Raw genomic sequence first — 25,784 nt, forward strand, 5'->3', positions numbered from 1 at the left:
TTACCGGAGACTTTTTGAGTTTTATTTTCTTGTGTTCCAATCCTTTTACGAGATACTTTGCCTAGTGTCATCCTAAAACATATAGAAAAACTATTATAAATACTTTCACCAACTTTTGCAATCGATTGCTCTTAGATATTAGAGGGAAATGCAAAGACGCATTAAACCACAACCAAAATCATCAATTATTATAGCACATCTGCTCTCCACTGGCAGAGCATTCTACAACTTAATTCATAAACACAACAGTTCGGTTACACTGAGAGAATGATTCATTTGAAATTCAACTACATTAATAATTATGCTAAATTACAGAATTTTGCAAACTTACACTAAAATGATGCTAATAACAATATTTTCAATCAGTTTAAATGGAAATGTATATAATTAACATAAAAAAAAGAATGATATAAATTCAAAATTCACAAACACATGCACTTAAGGGAAACATAAATATATAGCAGAGTTTGAGCATACCTTGTGAAGGTAAAATTTTACATCATAAACATTTATTTATTAAATGAAGAATTATCAATGTGAAAGGAAACAAGACATGCACAGGTTTTTGAATGAGTTTTCCAATCAGTCTGCACAATATCGAATAATAAAAACAACAACGTTTAGCAAAATTTAAAAGGGAAAAACTAACAATTATTTTGTAAAAAACAGCAGTGTTTAACAAAAAAATCAGAAATCGAATAATAAAAACTAACCCTAAACCATATGAATTCAACAATATCAAAAAAAACCATATTTAACAACGAAGAAAATAAATTTAAAAGAAAACAAACAATTACCTGCAAATTAAAGTTGGAGAAACCTTTGTACTACTGGAATCTGAATCAAAACAAAAAATAATTATAAAAATAATAAAACTATAAAGCAAAATTATCTCAATATAGAATATAGTGTAGACACCCGTTTTGTCCGGGATTTTTATTGTTATTATTTTTATTTTTATAATTATTAAATATTAAATATTAATTTGGTACTGTGTGGCACATACTCTTTATGTTTGTGTAAGTGCGGGTTGTACCTCCCTCTACTATATATGTTGCAATTGTCCAAGGTGCTCCGACAAAACCCAGCACTGCTGCATGATCTCCAACCTCCTGGCGCAAAATCTTAAGGGACTCCCCAACAAAATGTAGTTTCTCCAAGTCAATAGGATGCAATGCCTTCAAGCAATCCTCAAAGTGCATCGGTGAATGAATGACATGACCCCTTACTTCTTCAATGTTAAACGGGACACCGAATGCAGGCAGTGGAGTAAGAATATCAGAGAAAATTATAACTCCATCAGGACGGAAAGCTTCCCAAGGCTGCAAAGAAATTTCCACAATAAGATCAGTTGTCTCAGACCTCTCTCTGAAGGACGGATGTTTCTCTGCAAGCTTTCTGTAAACAGTCATATACCTTCCTGCCTGGCGCATCATCCATGCAAGAGGCTCACTTACAGGATCTCCTCTTGCAGCAATTAACCAACAATGGATCAGTAGTAGAAGAAGAGCAAGCTACTGAGAACTTCTTAATTCTCATTCTTTTAGGAGAAGAAACAAAAGCTCCAGGGAAATTACTAGTTTCATTTGAGTTAAAACCCAACTGCACTGTCAAGCTTGAGGATTAAACTCCCACGGAACTGCAAGCACTTGGTAGTGAAAAGCAGCTCCAAGAAGGGAGACTTAAAAGAAAGAAAATGGGGAAGTGGGTTGTGAAGAGAGTGAACGGCGGCAGAGGGTTATTAAAAATGAAGTGTAGGTTTATATTAAACCTAATTAAATTTTATTAAAATACTTCACATATTGCCGTTTAGGGATAGAATCAACCAATTTTTCTTTATTTGGGTTAATCATTGTAATGGTCTTGTCCATGTTTAAAGTAACACATTTTGGTCCTCGTTTCAAGACTTTTTCTTTTTTAAATTTGTGAATCTAGCCCCTTAGTTTTCGTGAAATTTTATTTTAGTCATTAGTGCCTTTTTTATTATGTTTTCCTTTCTTTTACATTTAAAATCTTTTATTATTAAAATATATTTTTTATTTATGGTTTTGATATTATTTAAAGATTACTTATTAAAATAGTAATAATTTAAAATAGTAAAAAGATTTCTCTTTAGAAATTATAAAATTATAAAATAATTAAAGTAAATACTATTTTTAACAATTTCATAATAAATAATTACTCCAATGCAAAGTTTGATTAAATTAAAATGTGTTAGGAGGAACAATAATAATCCTAAAAAAAATTCAAAACACATACATGTTTTATAATATTAGCATTTTTATATATAAAAGAGTGATATTTTATATTTTAAAATTATTGATGTTATATGTATCTAAATATACTAAAATTTTATGGGTATTTCTATGATCAAATATAAATATCTATTTTTTTTCTAAACACTTTGATGTAACATCATGGAAAACATAGAAGTATAATAATATATAAAAATCTTATGGTCATTTCTTTTTTGCGATTTATTATTTTATGTTTTACTCTAAAAAAACCTTTGAATGTGAGATAATCTAATATAGAATAATGTAAATAAAATAAAAAACACCAAAAAAAACTCTATACATTGTATTATTTAATAAGGTTGTTAGATTATCTTATTTTTTAACATTAAGTGACATATTTTCATGACGTCTTTTAAAATCGTCATATAAAAATAATAGATAAAAACAAGTGACAAATAAATGATTTCGTCATGCTAAATTTTTTTTTGTGACAATAATAAAATGTCACTTTTAGTGTCTTATAAAACATGACAAATTAAATTGTCACAAATAAAACTTATTAATGATAAATGTGCAACACCACTAATTCAAATTAAATCGTCATTATAATAAATCGTCACTAATACCTGTTTTTCATTGAAGACGATTTTACAACGTCGTTATTTTATCTAAATGTCATTAAAAGGTTTCCCACCAAAAAATTTGGTGGAAAGATTTTGGCGCCAAACATATAGTGACAAAAATCAATTACCATTTTTAAAATTGTCATAAAAGATATATCATTAATCAATAAATATGACGAAAATAAAAAATGTCACATTATAGTATGTTTTGTGACGATATGCGTAACGTCATATAGAAATTTTGTCATAAATTGATAAATTTGTTGTAGTGAGACGGTAATAAAAACATGTATAACCAAAGTATAATAAAAAGGCATATACAGATATAAATACAAAAATAGAAGTAGTTCGTCATCCGGATGCCAAGTCTGCTAGCCTACGGTCTGCTACTATCTGAAAAGGTTAAAATTTACAAAATAAGCAAAAAAGCCTAGTGTGCTCCTTACGGTGTATAAAAACATAAAGATAAAATACTTCAGTAAAAGTCAGTTTATTAAACATGTTTTAAAAATATGAACACTACCCCCATCCGATCACTAAAATGTGTAGGTTCCCCAAAACCATACACCCATATGTACACCCAGTAAGGTCCTTATACTTATAACATAAGGACCTGCTGTAAGGACTTACCCTGTGCACAAAGCAAAGGAGCGTGTGGTAAAGTCTCACAAGTCATAGACTAGGTCTGATATACTTCCTCCAACAATACCCCCAATGACAATAATAAACATGTATGTATTTGAGTGAAAACGGTAGTTTAATCAATTAAAACATGAAAATATTTCATACTAAAAAATTAGATACAGAAATACAGTAATCAGAGATCATATCAGAAATATACAATAAATCAAATATCAGATAAATAATATTCAGAAAATCATGTATCGTGTCGTAAAAATATACAATATCATCATAAACCTAAAATAGTTCAGATAAATAGTTTAAAACAATAATATAACACTATCATGAAATACACCTGAACCGATATGAGTAGTCTAATAAGAAATCCTACTACTGGGTATGTCGATCACGATCAGCGGCATCGCTAGATCCTACGAATCAGAAAATCTATATCAAAATCCTAATATGAATAATAATAACTTCTATTTAAACAATTTATAGAAACCTACGAGTAATTCTCGAAGAACGTGGATTGTACAGATCTGATAGACGGGAAGCAATGGATCTAACTGAACCTCGGTCGGGGTAAACACGAGCATCTTCATAAAAATATATTCCTGAATTAATTTCATATTCAAATCTCGAATAAATAAGTAAAAATGCTAAAAATACTAATCATTTTCGGGTTAACGGGCTCGATTCGGGGCTTTCGGGTTAGAATTTGGTAAAACAGATTTCAAAATCAGCCTCAGGACATCGGAAAGCGTTAAGATTGATGTTTTCGGAAAACGTGAACGACGGTCAACGGTCAACAACTGACTGGTTCGGGTTCGATTGGGTCGGACATGCAGGTCGGGTCGGACATGCAGGTCGGGTCAGGCATGCAAGTCGAATCTGGTCGACCCGTTTCTAGAAGCCCATTAGGCGACAGACCTTCCCCACGCACAACCATGACACGTGGGGGCACGTGTGGGGCCTTCGAGGGTCGAAAAAATCACGAAAAAAATTCATATATGCATTTTAAGGGGTTTTGAGACACTTATCAAGCTCGGTTCACAACGATGAACAGCGGAGAGCTTGATTACGCAATGTCGGAAACTTTATATTCCTTACCCCCTTACATGTCTGTGGCAATAGAGACAAGATGAATATCGGTGTACTTGGGATGACGTAGGATAAACGATGGTGCGGGAGGTGTCGAAAACGGAACAACGGTCGGCGACGAAACGTCGATTAAAGATTTCCTACTAAAAGAGAAAAACTTGAAGAGAGAGAAAATGAGGTTTTCAAATGAGAAAACTTTCAAGATTTGAGGTTATATAATTCTTAAAAGAAAAATGGTAAAATTATGCAATACATCCTCAAGTTTTTGATACTTTATGAATTTAGATTTAAATTTAATCAAAATTTTATTTTGGTCCTCAAATTTAGTTAAAATTTCAATTTAGTCCTCAAAATAAATTTTAAGAAAATTTTAAGCTCTAATTTGGCGTGTGACAAGTTTCTTATTGTAATATATGCAATTTTGAACTTTGTAACTGTTAATAAACACTGTATTTTGCGAATTGTTGGTTCTATTTTTAAAAATCTTAATATCTACTCTAGGGAGCGGACCTGACTGCAGTTTCTCCAATAACAGCAACATAATGAAGAAAACGAAGATAGATTTTATGAAGAGGTATTAATTTTTTTCTTTTATGAGAACTGTAAACCGACAATAATCGGCATCAAGATTCCACATAGTTAAGGTGAATATTCTAGGAAATTAATTGTTCTTTTCTTCTCATTCTATCTTTAAACAGTCAGGAAGTGAAAAATCTGGCAGCCATTAAGAAAAAAACAGTGCAGAGTTATCATAGATAATATCCTTGACCCTGTATATTATTCAATTTTACATACAGCCATCCATTAGTTAGAGCCGAAAACTCATTACATTGGCTTCTTGAAACACAGTGGTTCCTCCGTAATGAAGCCGAGCGGGTTTTGCGGAAAGAATTCTTCTTCAATATCAAAGCATACTAAACCGATAGAGAGGAAATTTTAGAAGCATGCTTGTAAAAGTTTAAGAGCAGTCCCAAAAAAGGTTCTGCTACCTCTCTTTTTTTATCTACTTTGTAATGTTTGGAAAGTAAAAAGGGATCGATTTGCGACTTTATAAACATAATTATGCATAATGCAATTATTTCTAAGGTTTTTGCATTTCCCTTGTAATAGCGAAAAAGGCTTGCTGGCTTTACACAAAGATCAGTCACAGATGTTGAAATTGATGTTGATACCTTTCTGGTGATCTGTTTTATTCTAAAGCTGTCATCTAATGCTAGTTAAAAGCCAATGATTTAAAAACCGAACCAGTTAGTGAACAGTTAAGCGTCCGGTCTTTGGTACAGTTTATGAGACAAAGCAGGTAAAAAATCTCAACATTTTTAAAAGAAATAGAAAGTGTTTTTGTATTTGTTTTCTTTTCAATTTAATTGATGGATTATCAGAATGTACTTGGAAAATAAATCACGATCAAATGAATAAACAGTTTATCAACATCAATTCTTTGCATATTAGAATTCATTGCGGACATCTTTTCGATCATATTGCTTTCATTGTGGCTGTAAATATTGTTTCTGTCTTCTGAGGATAAAAGGTCTTCAACTCCAGGCGTACTGAGAATTGAGAATGCCAACAAAACGAAAAAGATAAACCAAAGGGTGGTTGGAGTTGGCACTCTGAATGCTTTCCGACACTTAAGTGAGAAGAGAGCCAAATAACAAGACAATATCTCATAGGACTAGGGTTTTTCTTAGAGAAGATGATGATTAGTATCCGATTTTATGTGCTAGGGAATCATTCATATATGTGGGGAAATCGAATCAAACATTCTATAATGCTGAAAAATCTAATGTATCTTTGGAACGGATTATAAAATCACTCAAGACAAGGAATTAATTAATTATTCATATATGTGGAGCGCCTCTCGACATAAAATAATGAGTCAAGATGAAACATCTCATCTCTTATTCAAAATCTCTTTTATGTCCATATTCTGTCAAAATGTTTAAAAGTTTATTAATGTTGTTGTTGAGCTTGTGGCAGCTGATAGGTACGTGTGAGGTATTAGTGATTGTATTTTCAAAAGGATTTTGTCATATCTAAAATAGATTTCCGTTGAGAAAGATGGATTCATCAAGATCAATTTTTGGATCAAAAGTCCAATCCGATATCATGAAAAATATAGATATTATTGACACGATTTAACAATTGTCACTCGGCCCCTAACAATGGGAAATATGTGACGCCTCTATTTTTTAAGTCAATGCATAAAGGTTAACCTGAGAGATATATGGATTGTGTGAAGTTCGCAGTTGAAGTTGTTGGATCGAATGTGTGCTAAATTGGATATGATTTAGGTCCGATTGACCATAAAAAGAGAAATTTTTGCATGAAAAACAAACGAGGAAAGATCAAAAGTATAATTAGATCATTGAAGAAAAATAGACTGATATTTTGAGATTATAGTGGGTGTCTAGGAATAAGTTTTTGGAAGAAAGACTGAACACTTTCACCTTTCTCTTTTTTCCGTCTTCTTCATTTTCTTTTTCCTTTATCTTCTTCAAGCTTCACTCATCAAAGGTAATAGTGGTAAAGACTTCTTCTATATTTCATTCAACTTTTAACTTCGTTCATACGCCTTCTAGCAATTTTGTTTTGTGATGCAAAAGGTTTATTTTCATGTTTTGGCTAGAGGAAGTAGGAGAAGAGCATCACAGTTCAAAAGGAGGAGGAAGTAAGTGTAACTAAGAAAAAAAACTTAATTTCAAGATTCTAGGTTTGTATTTCTAATCCATTGTGATGTTATGACTTTCATAAACATGATGCTTTCTTATGGATTAATTTTTAAAGCATGTTGAGTGGCTTTTAATGATTTATGGTTTAGATGACATTTTTGTTGTTAAACTTGTGTTTTTATGGTGCTAGATAATCTTATGTAGCTCCCTTAAGCTTTATTTGTTGATTTGAGGTTAAGCTGAAGTGTTTGAGAGGATTTTAGAGTGATTTATGAGTTTAAAATACATTAGTTTTACCAACAATCAATTGGTTTAGTGGGATGAGACACTAGATTTCTTAAACAATACAAGGGGTTCAAATTCTGGCGTTTGTAAATGGAGCAAATTGGGTTGGAAGGGTCACCCTCGCCTAGGCAGTTCCCAATCTGGATTAGTCGATTAATAGATCATATACCAGTGATTAATTTAAAAGAATACATTATTTCTAGGCTTAGGTATGAATGTTAGAAGAACAATATCGATATCATATGAAGTGATGAAGAATTTAGGTAAAATACAAGGGTAATATAAATGTTGTTCATGTAGCATCTATAATGTTCATAGAGTATCGATACTCCATTTAGTAGTATCATTATTTCTCACTTATGAGCATTTTTGGTGTTGATTCTTTCATTTGGTATCGATACTCCTAGTTTGATATCGATACCAAATAGCAGTATTGTAGTATCAATACCCAATATTAATACTTCAGTATATGTTCTCCTTGGTTGAGTATCAATATTCTCCAATATCAAAAGAATAAAAATATCTCTCGTTGCACTTAAATGTTAATATTTACTATGAAATGTACAACTAAACTTGAAAAGATGTCATAATTTATTAAATGATTAAAATACCCTTGGTAGATAAGAATTTTTAAAAGTACTCATAAACAGTCACATAACGAATAATTATGAAGGATGGACCATTGCGAATGATATATCTACAAACGAGATGATTTATCATGCAAATAATGTGCTAGAGAAACAACACACTATGTGAATATTGATAAATCAATGACATGCAAATCGTCCTCCAATTCAATGATGAAATTAGGAATGACAAAACGACTCGAACCCGACGGGGAAACCTGAAACCCGACTAAGTTCGGGTCGGGTCGGGTTTAAATAATATCGGGTCGATTCGGATATCGGAGTAAAATTCAGGAATTTTTTCGGGTTCAGGTTCGGGACAAGGTATCCCCGCCCCGTCCCGATTATATATATATATATATATATATATATATATATATATTTTATTTTTTATATTAATTATATATATACTATTTTATATTTTTATATTAATTATATATATAATATTTTATATTTTTATATTAATTATATAATACAAATCTTAAACATTTAAACCCCTAAACCCTAGCTTTTATAATTATTAAAGTGAAATTTGGTTGATTTATTGATAAATTTCTCAATGTAGGGAGCTACCAAAGAAGGTGATAAAAGTGGCACGACGATTTTGGATGACTTTATTTGACTTAATATTACGTATGCATCTTCGTTGTATGATTTGAATATCGGAACAAGTTTGTATTTAATTATGTATGTGTTTTATTTTGAAGTTTAGACAATTATTTAGAATTGGGTTTGAATTGTAAATCATGTAGACTAATTTTCTAGATTTTTGTGATCGTTTTTTCTATTTTTTATGAAAACTATGGTTGCTCGGTTTTTCTCGGGATCGGGTTCAGGTTCTCGGGATCGGGTCGGGTTCGTGGACGGGGCAAAAAAATCTCTGACGGGACGCCCCGATAAAAGACCCGACGGGGAACGAGGGAGGGACGGGGGAGCAAAATCCGTCCCGAACCCGCCCCGTTGCCATTCCTAGATGAAATGAGGGAAAATGTGATGAAATCAATTAGAGTCGTTAATAAATAATCAACCCCGAGTTAAGTATCATATTAGTAATAATATACCATGTGAGTAGTGATAATGTTAAATGAATTAATGTCATAAACCACTAAAAAGGCCTTTAGAGGTGAAAATGATCAAAATATCATTGGGTGTTAAATGAATAGAATAGCATGGTCTAATAAACTAATAGATGAGGAAATATTAGTTTATCCTTACATAATGTTCTAGATGAGATAACGGGTGTGTAATGATGAGTGATGAGATGACCTCACTTGATTGTGATGAACCATGATAGTGTGTAATCAAAGTACCTTGATTACCTTTGTGTGACATTGATTGATGTGTGTGGCCTATGCAAATATATGCATGTTTTGATTTCAATGATGATAATTATTGGATATTCATGATTCTTTACTTGACTGACTATAGTGATATCGAGTGAATACTACGTATTATGAGTGATAATTATATTAAAGTATCTATGACACTAGAATTTCATGCATGATCTATACTCAAGGCATCCATGACATCGGTAAATCGTTTGTACTGATTGGTGAAAATTTTACAAAGGCATGTGTGACATAGAGTTTCTCCATTTGTGATTAGCATCTGACGGCTATTTTAACACTGAGTGTTATCATTGTGTTTGTAATATGATTCTATATACATATTACAAATCAAAATTTTTAAAGGGATGTCTCAACAAATTTGAGATTACATTTTTTTTAATTGAAAAAATATGGTTAGAGGAATCACTACTAATCTTTTATTAGGGTGTGATTGGACACCAAAAAATGTTTTGATATTTTAATAAAATTTGATTTTAATATTATTAAAATAACGATTTAGGTTTGAATACCAAAATTGAGTTCAAGAATCAATTACGTGTGAGAAAAGATTAACACCCTAAATCGATACATAATTAATTAATTAGTTGTCTTTGGAATGAGAATGTTATGAATTCAAATATTGATTTAATTAACGATCCATATTTAAGCGCATAAAAATTATAGAGCATTGATAGTTTTGAGGAGTGATGTATAATGTTTTAAAGTTTAAGGATCAATATAGAAGGAGAACATTTTTAAGTTTAGGATGAATTAAAAGTTAGAGTTAATGTTCGAGGATCTCATCTACAAATAGCTCTATTAAATAAGATGATAAAATCTGAACACCTAAACAAGTTTATTCTTTATTGCATATCTAAGAAGGAAAGGAAAAGCCCTAAGCATTCTTTTGAAAACCGGACTGGATCGGCCGATTCAACCGGGAACCGTTGTCTAGTCCGATTCAATCTAAACCGGTTGAATCGCTACTAGTGAACCGGAAATTTTGTTTGTTTTTTTTAAATTAAACCAAACGGCGTTTGTTAAACGAGCCAAGTCGAACTCAAGTATTGCTGAGCTTGACTCAAACTTAAAAACTTTAAAAGTAAGCTCAACTCCACTCAAACTCACAAGTTAAAAATTATCAAGTTCAACTCGAACTCGAAATATAATATTGAAACTTAAACTCAAAAAGGCTTGAACTAAAAAAAATTTTAGAAGCTCAATTGAAGCCTAAAATTCGAGCTTGATTGAAGTGAAAGAATAGTTCACTCAATGCTCACCAAAAGTATCCATGATTTTGAATGCCAAATTACCTCTATTATTTATAGAAGTTAGTTGTGATGCTCTTCTATGTTTCTTAGCAATGTGGGATTGTTTTGTTATCATATTTTTACTCTTTAGACTTTTGGGATGCTCTTATATGTTTCTTAACCATGTGGGATTGTTTTTTAAAAAAAAAAATTAAATCAAACAATATCATTTTGTTATGATTTTTTTAGCCCCAAATTTATTTTTTAATTATAGTTATATAATTATATTTATTTTTTAATATGTTTTACCTTAAATATTATGTTGTAGTTAATTTGAATCATTTTGTTTCACTTGATTTTATGGTTTTTAATTTATATATGTTATGACTTGCTTTGAATATGACTTGTGATATAAAAAAATTATTTTTTATTAAATATTTTTGGTGGTATTTTTTTTAATTTTTTAAATAATTATGACGTCGTCCGATTCTTCCGACTGATCGGACCGATTCGACCGATTAAACTAATGAACCGATAATATGATCGGTTCGCTAACCAGTCCGGTTCTGAAAACCATGGCCCTAAGCAATTAAGAAGGGCAGAACGGTGAGCATGAATTCTCCGTACGTAAACGTTGCAGTACCATCGTACAAGCGGTCATACTTCTTGAATTTCTCAGTTAAGCCCTACGTTACAAACCACAAAACGATTTAGTACATGAAAACCGAAGTCTCCGTCAAAAAGAAAAAGATGAAAGCTTACTTTAAGTATAAGGCTGCACCTGCGTTGAGAAGAAGAAGAAATTTGAAAAATATTACTTGATATTATTGACATAAGTCAAAGGAATATCATGTTCAAAAAAACAAAAGGCTTGAAACATAAAATAGCTCTAAGGGTACACATATATAATGAATAATTAATCAAAAGAAAGTTGAATTTCAAGATGGACACTTATCCACCAAAAATACACTTGTATCCACCACAGAATACGATAAACTTGGTTAAATTTGACTGAAAGACCAATTTGACTCTCAAAAGTAGATGATCAATTTGATCCTAAAAGTCTGGGTAAATTACATGTTTAGTATGCAAACTATTACTTTTATTTCGTTTTGGTACTCAAACGTTTTTTTTCTTAAAATTATACCTAATGTTTAGTTTAAGTTTCATTTTTGTATCACTCCTTTTAAAAATTAACGATGATGTTGATGTGTCACCATAAGATAACACCACATCATCATTGAAAAATATTTAAAAAAAATACGGCATCAGTAGTTCTGTTAATTTTTTAATGATGGAGTACCAAAATGAAACATAAGATAAATGTTAGATATAGTTTTGAAAAAAATAATGTATAGGCATTAAAATGGAACAAACGTAATAGTTTAGACAATAAACGTGTAGCTTACCCAAAAAATTAATAACTAATTTAACTAAATTTGTAAAATTGAAGTGGCAAAAACAACAACAAAGAAAATTAATGGACCCCGAGTTGTGTCGAACTTGGTTACAAGCAACTCCATGACAGTGGGAGGAACTGCAATTCCTTGACTCAACAGTGCCTCACTCATTCCATTGGCGTCGATTTTACCACTACTGTCCCTATCAGATTTCTCAAAAATGGCCTACAAAACATAAACTTGTAGTAATTTTCTAAGCCATTGATGTAATCATCATGGATTCAAATAATAATTGGATAATGGAATAGCGACTGTTATATCGTTATAGTTAAAGAGCGGTTGTTATATCACGGTTATAGCAGCGTCCAAAATTGATATTATGAAAAATAACAGTGTGAAGTGAAATCACACCAATATCAATAAATTGCGGTCGCAATCTAATGGGTAACGACCAATTATATTAATAGCGGGACTCTATTATTTATTTTAATTTTTAGAAAATATATATATTTTTGTAAAAATCAACTCCTTTAGAAATCTTTTATGCCATTGATGCAATCATAAAAAGGAAGAATAAACCTTCTTATGGAAATTACCCTAAAACTCTGAAGACTATAGAACAATGAAGAAAACTCCCTTGGACCTGTATTGAGAAAAACAAAAACTATTAAAATCAAGATAGATCGAATAGATGTTCGGGAGTCATACCCTTTGAAATTTTCAAACATTCACAGAATTTAATTATTTTAATATTTTTTATCGGTGATATAATTTTCACCCCTAAATTTCTAATATAACTTTCAAAAAAAATTCATCTCTAATTCAAAGTCCTACAATTGTCCTTGATTAAATGTTTGAAATTGTTTATGAAATTATTGTTACATTCATGGATGGACCTATGGAGGGGACGGTTGGGGATTGTCATTCCCTAAATATCTTAAATTATCATATATTTAAGTTTTTTTATATTTTTTATTAAAAAACTATTTTCGTTTCCTAAAATATTATAAATTTGATCCCTCTTAAAATTTTAAAATTTTAAAATTTATGCCCGTAAAATAAAATCATACGTTCATCCTGATTATATTTAGTTCAATATGTAAAATTGCCTCTCTTAACATTGGCCAAAATATACATAAGCGGGGGTCGTTTAGTCATTATGTTGCATGGAGCTAAAAAGTATACTGGACGTGCATGCTACACTTAGGCAAAGTTACCAATTAGGTTTTTGTAAAGTTAGTACAAGTTTAAGGGTTACGTCTTTGAATCTTCGTTTGAATCTCAATTTGTATAAACTATGCGTATATTTTTTAAAACTTATTTAACTTATGTTGATATATGTATATAGATTTTGTTTGAAATTTTTTAAAATTAACTAAATCTTTTAATATTTCTAATCATTCCAACATGTATTGGTTAATGTAATTATTTTTGTATTCCTACAAGAAACCTCAACTTAAGTATCTGCATCTTATAGTTCAAGTGACTTTAGTATTAAAATAAAATATTATTTTCTCTAAAAATATTGAGTTCGAATAAATATAAATACAGAATGTGTGTTAATAAATTAAAAAAATCATGACCAAATATTTTATAATCACCCTATACTCATGAAAAAAAGTATGTACAGCTGATGCAACCATAATTAATATGATATACCTAATTTTTTATTAATTTTGAACTTTATTTAAGTCATATTAAATTCAATATGTCTTATAGCTTAACGTTGGGATTAGTCCTAACTATATGTAGGGTGGTCTATCTAGGCCGGCCCGTATCGAATATGCATAATATTTTTAACTCGTGGGTCGACACGACTGATCGTAAAATATTTTAGAATATATTATTTAATTATATATAATATTAAAATGTATTACTTTCGGGTTACACACCTTGTTTTAATAGGTGAATCTCCTAGTGGAAATTTTATGTATATACAATGACTCGAGCATAAGATATTCTTAAGCGATATCAAGCTGGTTACTACTTAAACGAACCCATATTTGTTGATTTATAGATATTTTTAATAGTAATTAAACATAATTTTTACAACTATAACATTAAGGTTTTAATTTTTTTTATTTTGATTTGAAATTGATATATAATATGTTAAAATATCAAATTACGATTAATTATGTAAAATATTAAATTTAAAAGTTGCTTTAAAAAATATAATATTAATACTAAATAACTCAAATAAGATCCATATATACAAACTAACTAATTATTCCCATCATCGATATTCAAATTAAAGTTAAAATTAATACAATATAAATCTAATAATTAACTTTTATAATAATTAATTTATTTTAAACTTTTAAATTAAAACATAATATATATTTTTAATAAAAAAATCTAGATCTAAATTCACGTATATATACAAACTATATTGTCCAAATACAAGACATCAATGGAGAACGAAATTTCTTTAATAACTGGAACCATTCCAATAATTCAAGATAATATATATTTAAATACGCTTGAATCCTTTATGTTTCAAGAACAACAATACTAAGCCAAATAAGATCTACTTAACAATTAATAACTATTAAAAATTATAGATCAAATTAACCGAATCTCATCTTATCTTTAGCCCGTCCTTCATATATTAATTCTTCTTACTAAAATTTATTTCATAAGAAGAACATATTTTACATGTATCACATGATTATATTTATGATTTAAGGTTTATATATTCATAAAATATCACCGCATCATATAAGTCTGACATGAACAACGGATAAAAATATATAAAATATTAGAAATAAAAAATTATTTTATTTTAAAATATTATAATTTTTATATATTCAAAACATTGAGATGATAACGTCGAAGAATCACAAACAATAAATAAAAATCATAAAATAAAAATTATATGTAATATAGAAGAAGAAGCTGACCGATCTTTCTTGTGTCACTGTTAGTGAAGAGATACATGAGCAAATGGATAGTTCTCAAACTGAAGCTTTCATTATAGGTAGTAAGAGCTGTCCGCAACTCCTTATCATCAATAAATCCACTCCCATCTTGATCAGCCAATTGAAAGCAAGCCACGATGTTCGGATCCGTCTCCGGCGGAAACGTCGACGGAAACAGAGCCGAAAACGGGCTAACGTAACAGCCTGCCGGAGGAGGACCATAGTTGGAGGAGGGTTCATCAGACATGCTTCAATGTTTTTGTAGGTAAAAATGAGATTTTAATTCGTTTGTGTGTGTGTGTGTGGATTCATTGATGTAGTGTTTATAAAGCTAGAGTTTGTTGAATAAGGTTTACTTATGAACATTATTTGCAGGGCTGCCATTCTTTGGATTGATTTTACTTTGCAAGACCCTTCATTCTTTGGATTAGTTATAGTCATAGAGTTTTCTGTTGGAAAATCAACCTTTTTTGCCCTCTATTTTAGTCCTTGACTTTTTATTGTATCCCTTTGGCCCTCAAACTTTTATTTTTTTTGTCCCAAATGTGATTAAACAGTAATAGATCTTTAAGTTAACGCTAGCCATTTATCCTTACTGAAGATTGAAGTCAACTATTTTATCATTTTCTGTCACGCAATTAAAAATTCAAAAAACAATGAAAAATGTAAAGTAAAACTAATCTCAACATTTAAATAAGGACAAAATAACTAATTTTTTGTTTTTAAATTTTTATGAAGTGGTTGGAAAGGATAAAACAGACAACATCAAATTTATGGCGTTACTAGCAATCCGTCACATTTGGGTCAAATTGACAAAGAAATAAAAATTTGAGGGTCAAAAGAGACGCAATAAAAAATTAAGAACTAAAATAACTAAACTAATAAAATTGAGAGTCAAAACGGCTATTCCACATTTTTTTCTCATTTATTTAAATAGCAAATCAAATAATGATTTTGGTTTTTCTATACAATATCTAAATTGTTATGTTGGTTGAATATTATTTGATGTATAAGTTTATTTAATATGTAATTTATATTAGATATGAGGTATTATGCAATAAGGATTTCTTAGTAATTAAGTAATTGACTATATAAATATAGGGTAGGTTTTAAGATGAGAGGCATGAATACGATTTATGTATTAAAAATGAGTTCTATATAGATGTGAGGAATAATTTCATAAAATACAAAGTTCATGGGATAAAGGAAATTTCATGTGTTTGAACACTAAAGAGCCGAGAAGAAGTAGGTTTTGTTTTGGTGTTTGATTTTATCATATGTTTGAACCTTTTATGATCGTCATGATTACGAATGATATTTTCTCTCTCGTGAAGGTAAATAATCAAAACCAAATCATATCAAGGAGCTATCTTGAAAAGCTTATGGAAATGTTTTTTGGTTCAAAATTTCGTTTGGAACGTAAAAATATTTAAAAATAACTCATTTTCAACACAAAAAAAAAATCACAATCGAAACGTGATTATTGACTCAAACCAAAAAGTTAGAAAAACGATATTTTTGCATTGGAAAAACTCGTTGAAAAAGATTTCGTTTGAAGAAGCATTTCCAAACGAAGCCTAAATATTTTGTCTTTTATATGATTTTATTTCATATTAATTATTTTTCATCTTACATATTCCTAATATAAATTACTGGGACTCTCAGTCCCTAAACTAAAGGATCCTGTACGATTAAAAATGCTAAAAACATCATAATGTCTTGGATGCTGCAACAAGAATCATGTCAAACGAGTTGGGACTAGATTGATTAATCAACAATTTTAATAAATCTTAAACTTTAATAGTGGTTTTGATCAATTTATAATATAATAAAGCGAAATTGTATCATGAATCTTTCTCATCACATTAATTATGGTTCAACTAATAGAAATAATTCTCGTCATTATTTTTATGTCATCAGTTCACTTATATAATAATTTTCAAAAAAATAAATAAATGAGATAAAAACATATGAATGTAGATTAACTTAGTTGAAAAAATGATATAAACAAATATGAATTAAGCGACTTCTATCGGTTGGCGTCATAACTGATATGATGAGGAGGGTCAATTATACGAAGTAATGTAGATTTTTCCTAATTTAAGTTTAAATATACTTCAATTATTAATCCATTATTCATTATCGTGATTGATTTTAATTAAATTTTTTTTATACATTACAAGCATTCTTTTGAAAAATTGAAGTTAGATTTATTTGTGTATGTAATTATTAGCGTGGTAGTTCTATGATAAGGAATATCAAAAGAAAATGCAAATTCGATGAAAATTACATAATACTCAATAATATAAAATGTTATCAAATTAATTTTTTTTATATAACTTTGGAAATCTTGTGTGATACTCAAATATTTATGTAAGTACACAAAATATTATATAATTAGACATGTTTAAAGCATAAGTGCATAACTATCAAACTTTGTACAATTTATTATGGAAGTTGTAACAAATTATCTAGCTTGATAATATTTTATGTTATTTCTTTAAATTATTTTTTAAAAGAATTTTCTTTACAATAGGAGCACTCCAGCTTTTTTATCGAGTAATATCAAATAGTTTTTATTTAAGTAAATAACATCTAAAAGTTATTTTAAAAAATAAAATTTAATTTTCGAAAGGCGTGCAATGTTGATCGAACTTCTAAACGTTGTGTTTATTCTTAATAAAAAAAGTTGTGTTTATTAGGACATTTTTTTAAGAATGGATGTTATTTTCTTAAATAATTCATTAATTTTTTTGGTACATCGCTTAAATAATTCATTATTTTTTATATAATTACACATGTTTAATAGCATGAAATGTTATTAAAATTTATTCAAACTATTATGAAAACTGTAACAGATTATCTAAATTCATAATATTTTATGTTATTTTCTTTAAAAAAATTCTAATTTTTTTAGAGCAGAATCACCCCTACTAAGGGATTTTTATAACAGTAATAAATTCTTTTTTATTGTTTAGATAAATAGTACTTAAAAATTATTTAGAGAAATAATACTCATTTAAAAAAGACGTATCTTGTTGATTATGTTTTTAACATATGCAAATCTTATTTTTAAAACAAATTTTCAGTATTAATTACGTCAATAATAAAAATTATTGTTTACATAAAATTGCCCTATATAAGAGTTTCAATTGGATTTAATTTTCTTGGTACGCAATTATTATGGACCCATTTCCCTGTTGACAGAATGGAGAAATATTTATTAAAATATAATGAAGTTAGCCGCCGTGTGGTCATGATAGTTAGTTATTTACCGGTAGAACTAGTTTACAGACTTGATTAGGCTACTAATGCAACTTTCTTTTCCACTTAATATAAAAATAAAAATAAGTGTTTAAATTATAATCGAAAATAAATTTTAGTACTTAAACAAATTTTGTTAAGAACAATTGTCTATATTTTCTTCATTACATTTTAATGTGTCTACTGTTAAAATTAAATCGTTAAGTGACATGTGTTACGTTTATATTTTTTTAATTTTTTAAAAACAAAATATTATTTAAAAAAAATATATATATATATATATATATATTTAAAATATTACTCCCCGGTCCCATAATTTTTATATGACTAAACAAAAAGTTTTAGGAGATAAGTTTGACCATATGTTAAGTTATAAAAAAAATAAAGGAAATGATAAAATTATCATTAAAAGTGATTGATAGATTTGTTTTGATATGTGTAAAAAGATGGGACATAAAAGAGAAAAAAAATTAAATATAAGTATTGTTGTTTGTTGATATTTTAAGTGTGACAATTTTAAAACTCAAAAGGACAAAATCATGGGACAAAGGGAGTATTTACAAATGGAGTGGCAACCACAAAACAGCCCATACCCCTGCTAGGTGCACCCAATAACAAAATCAACAAAGACTAAACGATTACAACCAAAACACCAAGATGTAATTCCTAGAGACACATTTATGGCAGAACGAAGGACGAATAACATTTTGCCTCTATTAGTCTTCATGAGCTTGGGACAAAATGCAGTTTTAACAAACATAGCGAGAGAGAGTAACCATAGAACACTAGAGGCAGGGAGAAGCCGTCAAAACCGTGACATTTTATACAGATGCAGATAGCCAGAAATGTAAATTTTAACACAAAACAAAGCTTCTCGCTTTGGGTTTCTGAATATGAACAACATAGGCGTTCCGAGAAAATTCAAGAACCGAAGAGATCAATACAGGCTATTTTTTTTTGCCGAAAATCCAATCCGCACTAAAGCAAGACCAAGTATCTGTTCAACTAAAAACTTTTTTCTGTTGAAAATAACTTCATTTTTACATAACCAGATAGTCTAGATGAAACCAAACAATGCAAAATTTCAAACCGACTTTGAGGCAGACTTGATTGAAATTTTATCCCATACAATCAGAAATGAAAGAGAATATCCCGGAACCACAATTTGAAGATCCCAGAGACTCCACCATTTGGACCAGCTGCTCCATGATACCTTACAGTGAAAGAATATGTGCATTATTGAATCAACTTCCTTAGAGCAAAATACACTTATGGGGTTCACGGAGGAGACCACACTTCACTTGAGGAATTCATCAGAGGTGGGAATTCTGTAGTGAGCGATTTTCCATACGAAGGATTTAACTTTCCGTGGAGAAAGGTTTGCCTATACAAGCTTCCAAATTGGGTCTTCCTCCAAATCTATCGAGGAAGCAGATTCACAGTAATGTTTGGGATAACACTGCCCATCTGAGGACCCTAACCAAACATATTTGTCAACTGGATTTTAAGGATTAGAAGCTCTATCTAAAATTTGAACAAACATATTTCAAACAACGATTTGCCATTCAAACAGTGGCATATGAATTTCAATGTACCACAACAATTTTTCTTCTAACTTAATCCTGAATTCATGGGCTGAACTAATTTTTTTCAAGGCCATAGCGAATATACAAGGAAATGATTCTCTGAGGAATTTGATTTTAGTGTAGAAGTCGTTCCAGAAATCATAGATTTACCGTTGCCAAGGAAAAGCCTGATATTTTTAGCAAATGGATCCTTTGGATTAGGTAGGGAACGAGTTATGCTTCTCCAAACCCAAGAACAGCTCCTGCCTTGTGAAGAGGTCAGTAACAAAGCTTTGTGGTTGTATGCATATTTTCCCCAATGACCTTTCTCCATAGGTAGTTAGATTCTGTCGCACCCTCAATTTTTTTTAAATTTATTTGATTTATTACTAATTTATTAATTTATTGGGATTTTAAGAGACCAAATTAAAAAGATTCTGTAAACTTTAGGCCAGTTTTCGAATTTCCAAAATGTTCATGGACCCAAGCTTGCATTTGCCTCTCCTTTTCAGCCAAAGAAAAAAATTGCGAAAAGGTTAGATATTTTGTCAAACATGTGACCATGGTGATATGAACCCTTTACCTCAATATGCCCAACCATATCCCTACAGTTAGGCTAGGTCCTATTGGCTATTAAAATATTAAAAATTTTAATTTTAAATCTTCGATGCTCAGTTCCCAAAATCTCCAAAAACACAATTCCCCCAATCAGAAATCAAATCTAAATCTCTAAAATATTTTAACCCTCCTCGGCATCGCCTTTCTACCTTTCCACTGTTGTCCGGCGGCGTGGCTATCACCACTGCCACCAAAGTGTTCGTCGTGACCTCGTGACTAAAACCCCTCTAACATCTCGTCGAGATTCACCGTCGTTTTCCGTGAATCAACATTCAAAGTGTTCATAAAAATCACTGGCAATCGCTTTATTTCGTTATTTTCAACCGATTTAGGCATCAATTGGTCTCACCGCCTCCACCACCAGCCTTCCCGGTGCCCTCCGACCAAAACCCAACCAGTGGGTCACCTCACCGCTGTTGTTTCTGCCATTGTTGTTGAGGGTAAATCGATTCGTATTTCCGATCATTTAACATTGCTTTTATTGAATATTTGATATTTTTGGGTTGATTTTGGTGAGTGATTGAATGAGGAGTGATCGATCATTTCTCTCGACCTATCACTGTCGCACGTGTCGCCACACGTTGCCCTTGCGTGTGGTGCTTCACGTCCAGCTTGTATATTTTAGAAGTCAATTCAACTCAGACCGGCCTAAGATAACTCAAATCAGTCACATGTTAACTTTGACTCAAATCATTGAATTTGAGTAAAGTTGACTTTGACTCAAATCATTGAATTTTAGTAAAGTTGAATTTCACGTCCAGGTTGATATGGATCAAAAAGTCAAAATTTTCTGAAAAATCTTATTTTTTTAACGTTTTAAGTTTGAATTTATAATTTATTTTTCTAAATTCTAACCCCAAACTTCTCAAATTAAGCATTAAACCCCGAACATTCATATGTATTTAATTATTTTATTTAAGTGCATTTAATTTAAAGATCAAGGACTAATTTATGACATTGATTATTGCAAGTATTCGAGACTCTCTCGATCATTCGTTAGCTTGACTTAACTCTTCTCGATCCATCCGACCCCATGAGTCCATGTTTACTCGTATAGCTCTGTGATCTTTGTAAACACTTAACTTTAATTATTTACTTCAATAGTAACTTGAATTCGTTATGGTTTAAATTTGAGTGTCGTTGTAGAGCATAAAAGGGTCGGTGCTTGGTAGACCCATCTAACTGATTCCTTGAGGTGTGTTCCTTGTGTGTTATATTTTTTTTATTTGTTTTGAAATATGATGGGTTACCAAAATTAATTTATAAATGTTTTACTAAATCGATATAATGATTTCCTAATTTATTGATTATGAATTGTGTTTACTAGATACATGCTCTTTGGTTATCTATTTTTACTAGAAAATATAAATATTTCAAATTTGTGGATCATGAAACTATTGTTACTCCCTAAATTGTTTTATTGAAATATTGTTAGGATTTTGGAGATGGAGGTTCAACTCTAATTAAGCTGGTAAATTCTTACGGACCTAAGGTGACCCTTGGGCCTCAAGATACTCCTTTGAGTTGGCTCTAAGACCCCAATTTACTCCCTTAAGTTGGCTCCTATGCCGATAAGCCTTTATAAATGCAATTATGGGGAACTACATATAGTTTACTAGTAAAGAGAAACTAAATGTTTTTACCGAAAACTTTATTGTCATTTTTATAAAATTTTTATTGAACTATATTTTGAAATTTACCATTATGATTTATTGTGCACTATTGGAACACACCGAATTCCCTATCTCACTCCCCTAAAATTTTTATAAGTTTAAATTTAACCCTTTAAAATTTTATAAGTTTAAATTCTTCTTATAACATAAAATCTTGGGTTTATACCTAAATAAAAATATAGTAAAAATTAGAATGAGATGATGGCGAAATAAAAAGACAACAGAATACTCGCACGTGCTCTTAAGCACCAGTGCATGAAGAAGTGGCCAGAACTTGTGACGGCATGTGTGACACGCTGCAAATCCGACGAAATCAGATTCTACAATCTAGTCGAACGAGCCACGACAGACCTCCATATGTTGATGGTGTTGATAAAAAAGCTTTCAAAAGTTCATACGGAAAACAACAATAAATTGTTTCTTCTTTTTTTACACCCCAAACAACCCAAAGAAAGGGTAAAGTATATAAATGGTCTAATGATTATAGGATAATATTTTTATTAAGTCTCTTAATTATTAAAAGTTATAAAATAGTTTTTCGATTATAGGAAGTTATTTTGTTGACCTTTGATTATTAAAAGTTACAAAATGATCACCGATTATTAATTATGTTCCAAACTCATCATTTTTTGTTAAAATTTTGACAGTAATCGAATTTGTACATAAACCTGTTGACCGAGATATTATAAAATTTGGTCTCATAATCTCAAATAACTATTATATCTCAATCAAAATGTTAATGTCCACCTCAGACGATCGTTAAATTTTTAACGTAAAATGATGTGTTTGAAACATAACGAATAGTCGAGTAACCATTTTGTAAGTTTTAATAGTCGAGGGATTCAACAAAGCATGACAGGTCATTTTATAACTTTTAATAGTCAAGGGACTCAATAAAATATTATCCAATAGTCGATAGACTATTTGTGTACTTTAACTAAAAAAAACTATAATTATAAAACTCTAAAATTGATTTAGACATTTGATACCATGTAAATATTAGGAAGAGAACACTTTCTTGTATTCTTTTCCAATATTATGGCTATACATGCAAGTAGAAAGATCCAATAATATTTAAAATAATATCTTACATTAACTATGTAATATCTTAAATTGAATTTTATTAAAATAATCATCTTTTTAAGTGATCTAATCATACTCTAAACAAAGATTAACATCGATTCTTTGAACTATATTCTTCCATCTTGCTAATATCAAAGTCTTAAAATAACTTTTACATAAGCGTTATAAACCGTATGACAAGACAATGTACCAGAAAATAAACTGATAAGCAAAGGCTTACTCTAACATATTATTAAATAAACAAAATTCATTTACATTATTTTTATATGAATTGTGTACTTGTATTCCACCAAAACACAAAGAATCCCGATACAAAGCACTACTAGTGCAGCACCTCTACAGAGAACGTGTACAACCGAAAAAGAACAAAAAACCAGAGAAGCATCCCCAGACCCAACCAACCTATACATGAGTAATATCAAGACCCCAAACTATACAAAGCGATTTATTAAAATTACTTCCAGTTTTTAAACTCATTCCATGGCACTTTATACCATCAGTTTCACAATTTACGACACCAAACCGCTCACAGTGACAATCATATTTTGAAAAATTCTCATGTTTCGTTCCCTTCAACTACAAGCCACATAATAATTCCACGCCAACTTTAACAAAAAGGAGAGCAAAGACTTCCCTTTTAATTGACAACAAGCCGAGTGGAGCTCACGACTCCAATCAAAACTACCTCTTCGCACCTGACACATTTGCAAGATATCATCCCACACAGCTTTAGAAAAACTACACTAAAAGAACAAATGGTCTCTACTCTTAAGCCCAGTCAAGCACAACTCACAACGACTATTCACAGACATCCCAAACATAATAAGCCTACTCTTGGTAGGCAGCCTATCAAGGATCGCCATCCAGGAAATAACAGATACCTTGGAGATGTGGCCAGCATGCCAGACTAGCCGTTCCCATGACACTTTGTCCTGCTTCAACCTCAATTCGCTCCAAATCTCTTGAATAGAGGAAAAAGAAGCCCTAAGCAGTCCTTGAATCAGACCTGCCTTTGGGCGAAGGCGTAATAAATTCCTTCGTGTCCAACTGCAATTATGGGGGTAAAAAAGCTGCAAAACGAATTATTTTTTAATAATATAAGTGTGCACCCAAGCAACCCAAACAGAACCATCATTTAACAACTTCTTAATCAATCCAACCAAACAGGCCTGATTCCAAGTTTTAAGATCTTTGAGACCAAGGTCGCCCTTAGTTTAGGGGTACAAATATGCGCCCAACTAACCCCAACACCTTTAGTAGTCGTATCGTCGCCCTTACAAAAAAATCTGACACACAAATGGTTAACTCTTTTTATAACTGTACCAGGCAGCATAACCTGACTACTCCAGTAATTCTTAATGTTATAAATGACCGAACGAATAAGTTGTAGCCTACCAGCATAAGAAAGAAGGTTGGCCTGCCACCCCTGGAGTCTAGCAAAGATCTTCTCAATCAAAGGAGAACAGTCCCAAACGGTGAGCCTTTTGGCAATGAGGGGATATCAAGATAACGAGCAGGGAGTCTACCACTACGAATGTCGGTAATCTCATGGGCTTCACACAACACATCCTCCTTGATCCCTGACGAAAAAAACTCAAACTTGCCAGAGTTCAATTGCAACCCCAACATCCTACAAAAAAAAAAACTTCAAGAACACCCCAAACACCCAAAATAGATCCAATGGTGCCTTTAGAAAAAATCAACAAGTCATCAGCAAAGGAAAGATTAGTAAGCTTTGACTCTATGACATTTCGGATGGTATTGAATAACTCTATACTCAGCCGCTTTGTCCAAAAGCTTGGATAAGACATTCATGTAATAACAAAAAGGTAAGGAGATAAAGCATCACCTTGTCTAAGCCCCTTAGCCCTTTAAAGAACCCAACTAATCCTTTATTAAGCGAGATAGAGAACGAGGAAGTAGTGACACATTCCTTTATTCAAGCGATCATTACCTCTGGCATCTCCAATGCCTTAAGGATATTCAATAAAAACTTCCAGTCGATATATTCAAATGCTTTCTGTGGATCCAATTTCAAAGCACACCTTGAAGATAGGGAGGAACAATTATAACCTTTCTCCAATTGTTGTGCCAATAAGGTATTGTCCACAATGTTCGTGCCAGGAATGAAAGCACTCAAAACACTTGAGCCTAGCTACCACAATTCGAGTGATGCATTTGTACACTACATTGCAGCAAGAAATGAGTATAAACTCACGAATATGGGACAGATTCAATTTCTTTGGAGCAAGCACTAAAGATGGGATGGAAACAACTTTGTGTGCTCGAAAAAATAGCACAACTCGAGATAAATCCTCCCCAATGATGTCCCAACCCATCTTAAAAAATGAGATGAGTAACCATCAGGCCCGAGAGCCTTATCAAAATTTTGAGCAAACATAGCTGCCTTAATCTCTTCTCTAGAAACATAGCTGCCCGAGATTCTAGGGACGTAAAAATATCAAATTATATTATAACATACTTTAGCACTTCAATTGCTAATCAAAAGCTTATATC

The 25,784-nt window shown here is 30.9% G+C and overlaps 2 protein-coding genes across 2 annotated transcripts; both read right to left on the reverse strand.

The window, feature by feature from the left end:
• Window positions 1-980: 980 nt before the first annotated feature.
• Window positions 981-1,474, reverse strand: LOC120171953 (uroporphyrinogen decarboxylase 1, chloroplastic-like). Its single transcript, XM_039179545.1, has 2 exons — window positions 1,417-1,474; window positions 981-1,322 (listed from the first exon to the last, which is right to left on the reverse strand). Exons 1-2 carry the CDS (start codon window positions 1,438-1,440, stop codon window positions 981-983), a joined length of 366 nt encoding a protein of 121 aa, XP_039035476.1. The 5' UTR covers window positions 1,441-1,474.
• Window positions 1,475-12,179: 10,705 nt separating this feature from the next.
• LOC120171961 (calcium-binding protein CBP-like) lies at window positions 12,180-15,342 on the reverse strand. The gene is made up of 3 exons (XM_039179552.1): window positions 15,047-15,342; window positions 12,743-12,789; window positions 12,180-12,371 (listed from the first exon to the last, which is right to left on the reverse strand). Exons 1-3 carry the CDS (start codon window positions 15,309-15,311, stop codon window positions 12,180-12,182), a joined length of 504 nt encoding a protein of 167 aa, XP_039035483.1. The 5' UTR covers window positions 15,312-15,342.
• Between the last annotated feature and the right edge of the window lie 10,442 nt (window positions 15,343-25,784).

This window comes from Hibiscus syriacus, unplaced genomic scaffold, assembly GCF_006381635.1.
Source record: "Hibiscus syriacus cultivar Baekdansim isolate YM2019G1 unplaced genomic scaffold, ASM638163v2 tig00111840_pilon, whole genome shotgun sequence".
NCBI lineage: Eukaryota > Viridiplantae > Streptophyta > Magnoliopsida > Malvales > Malvaceae > Hibiscus > Hibiscus syriacus.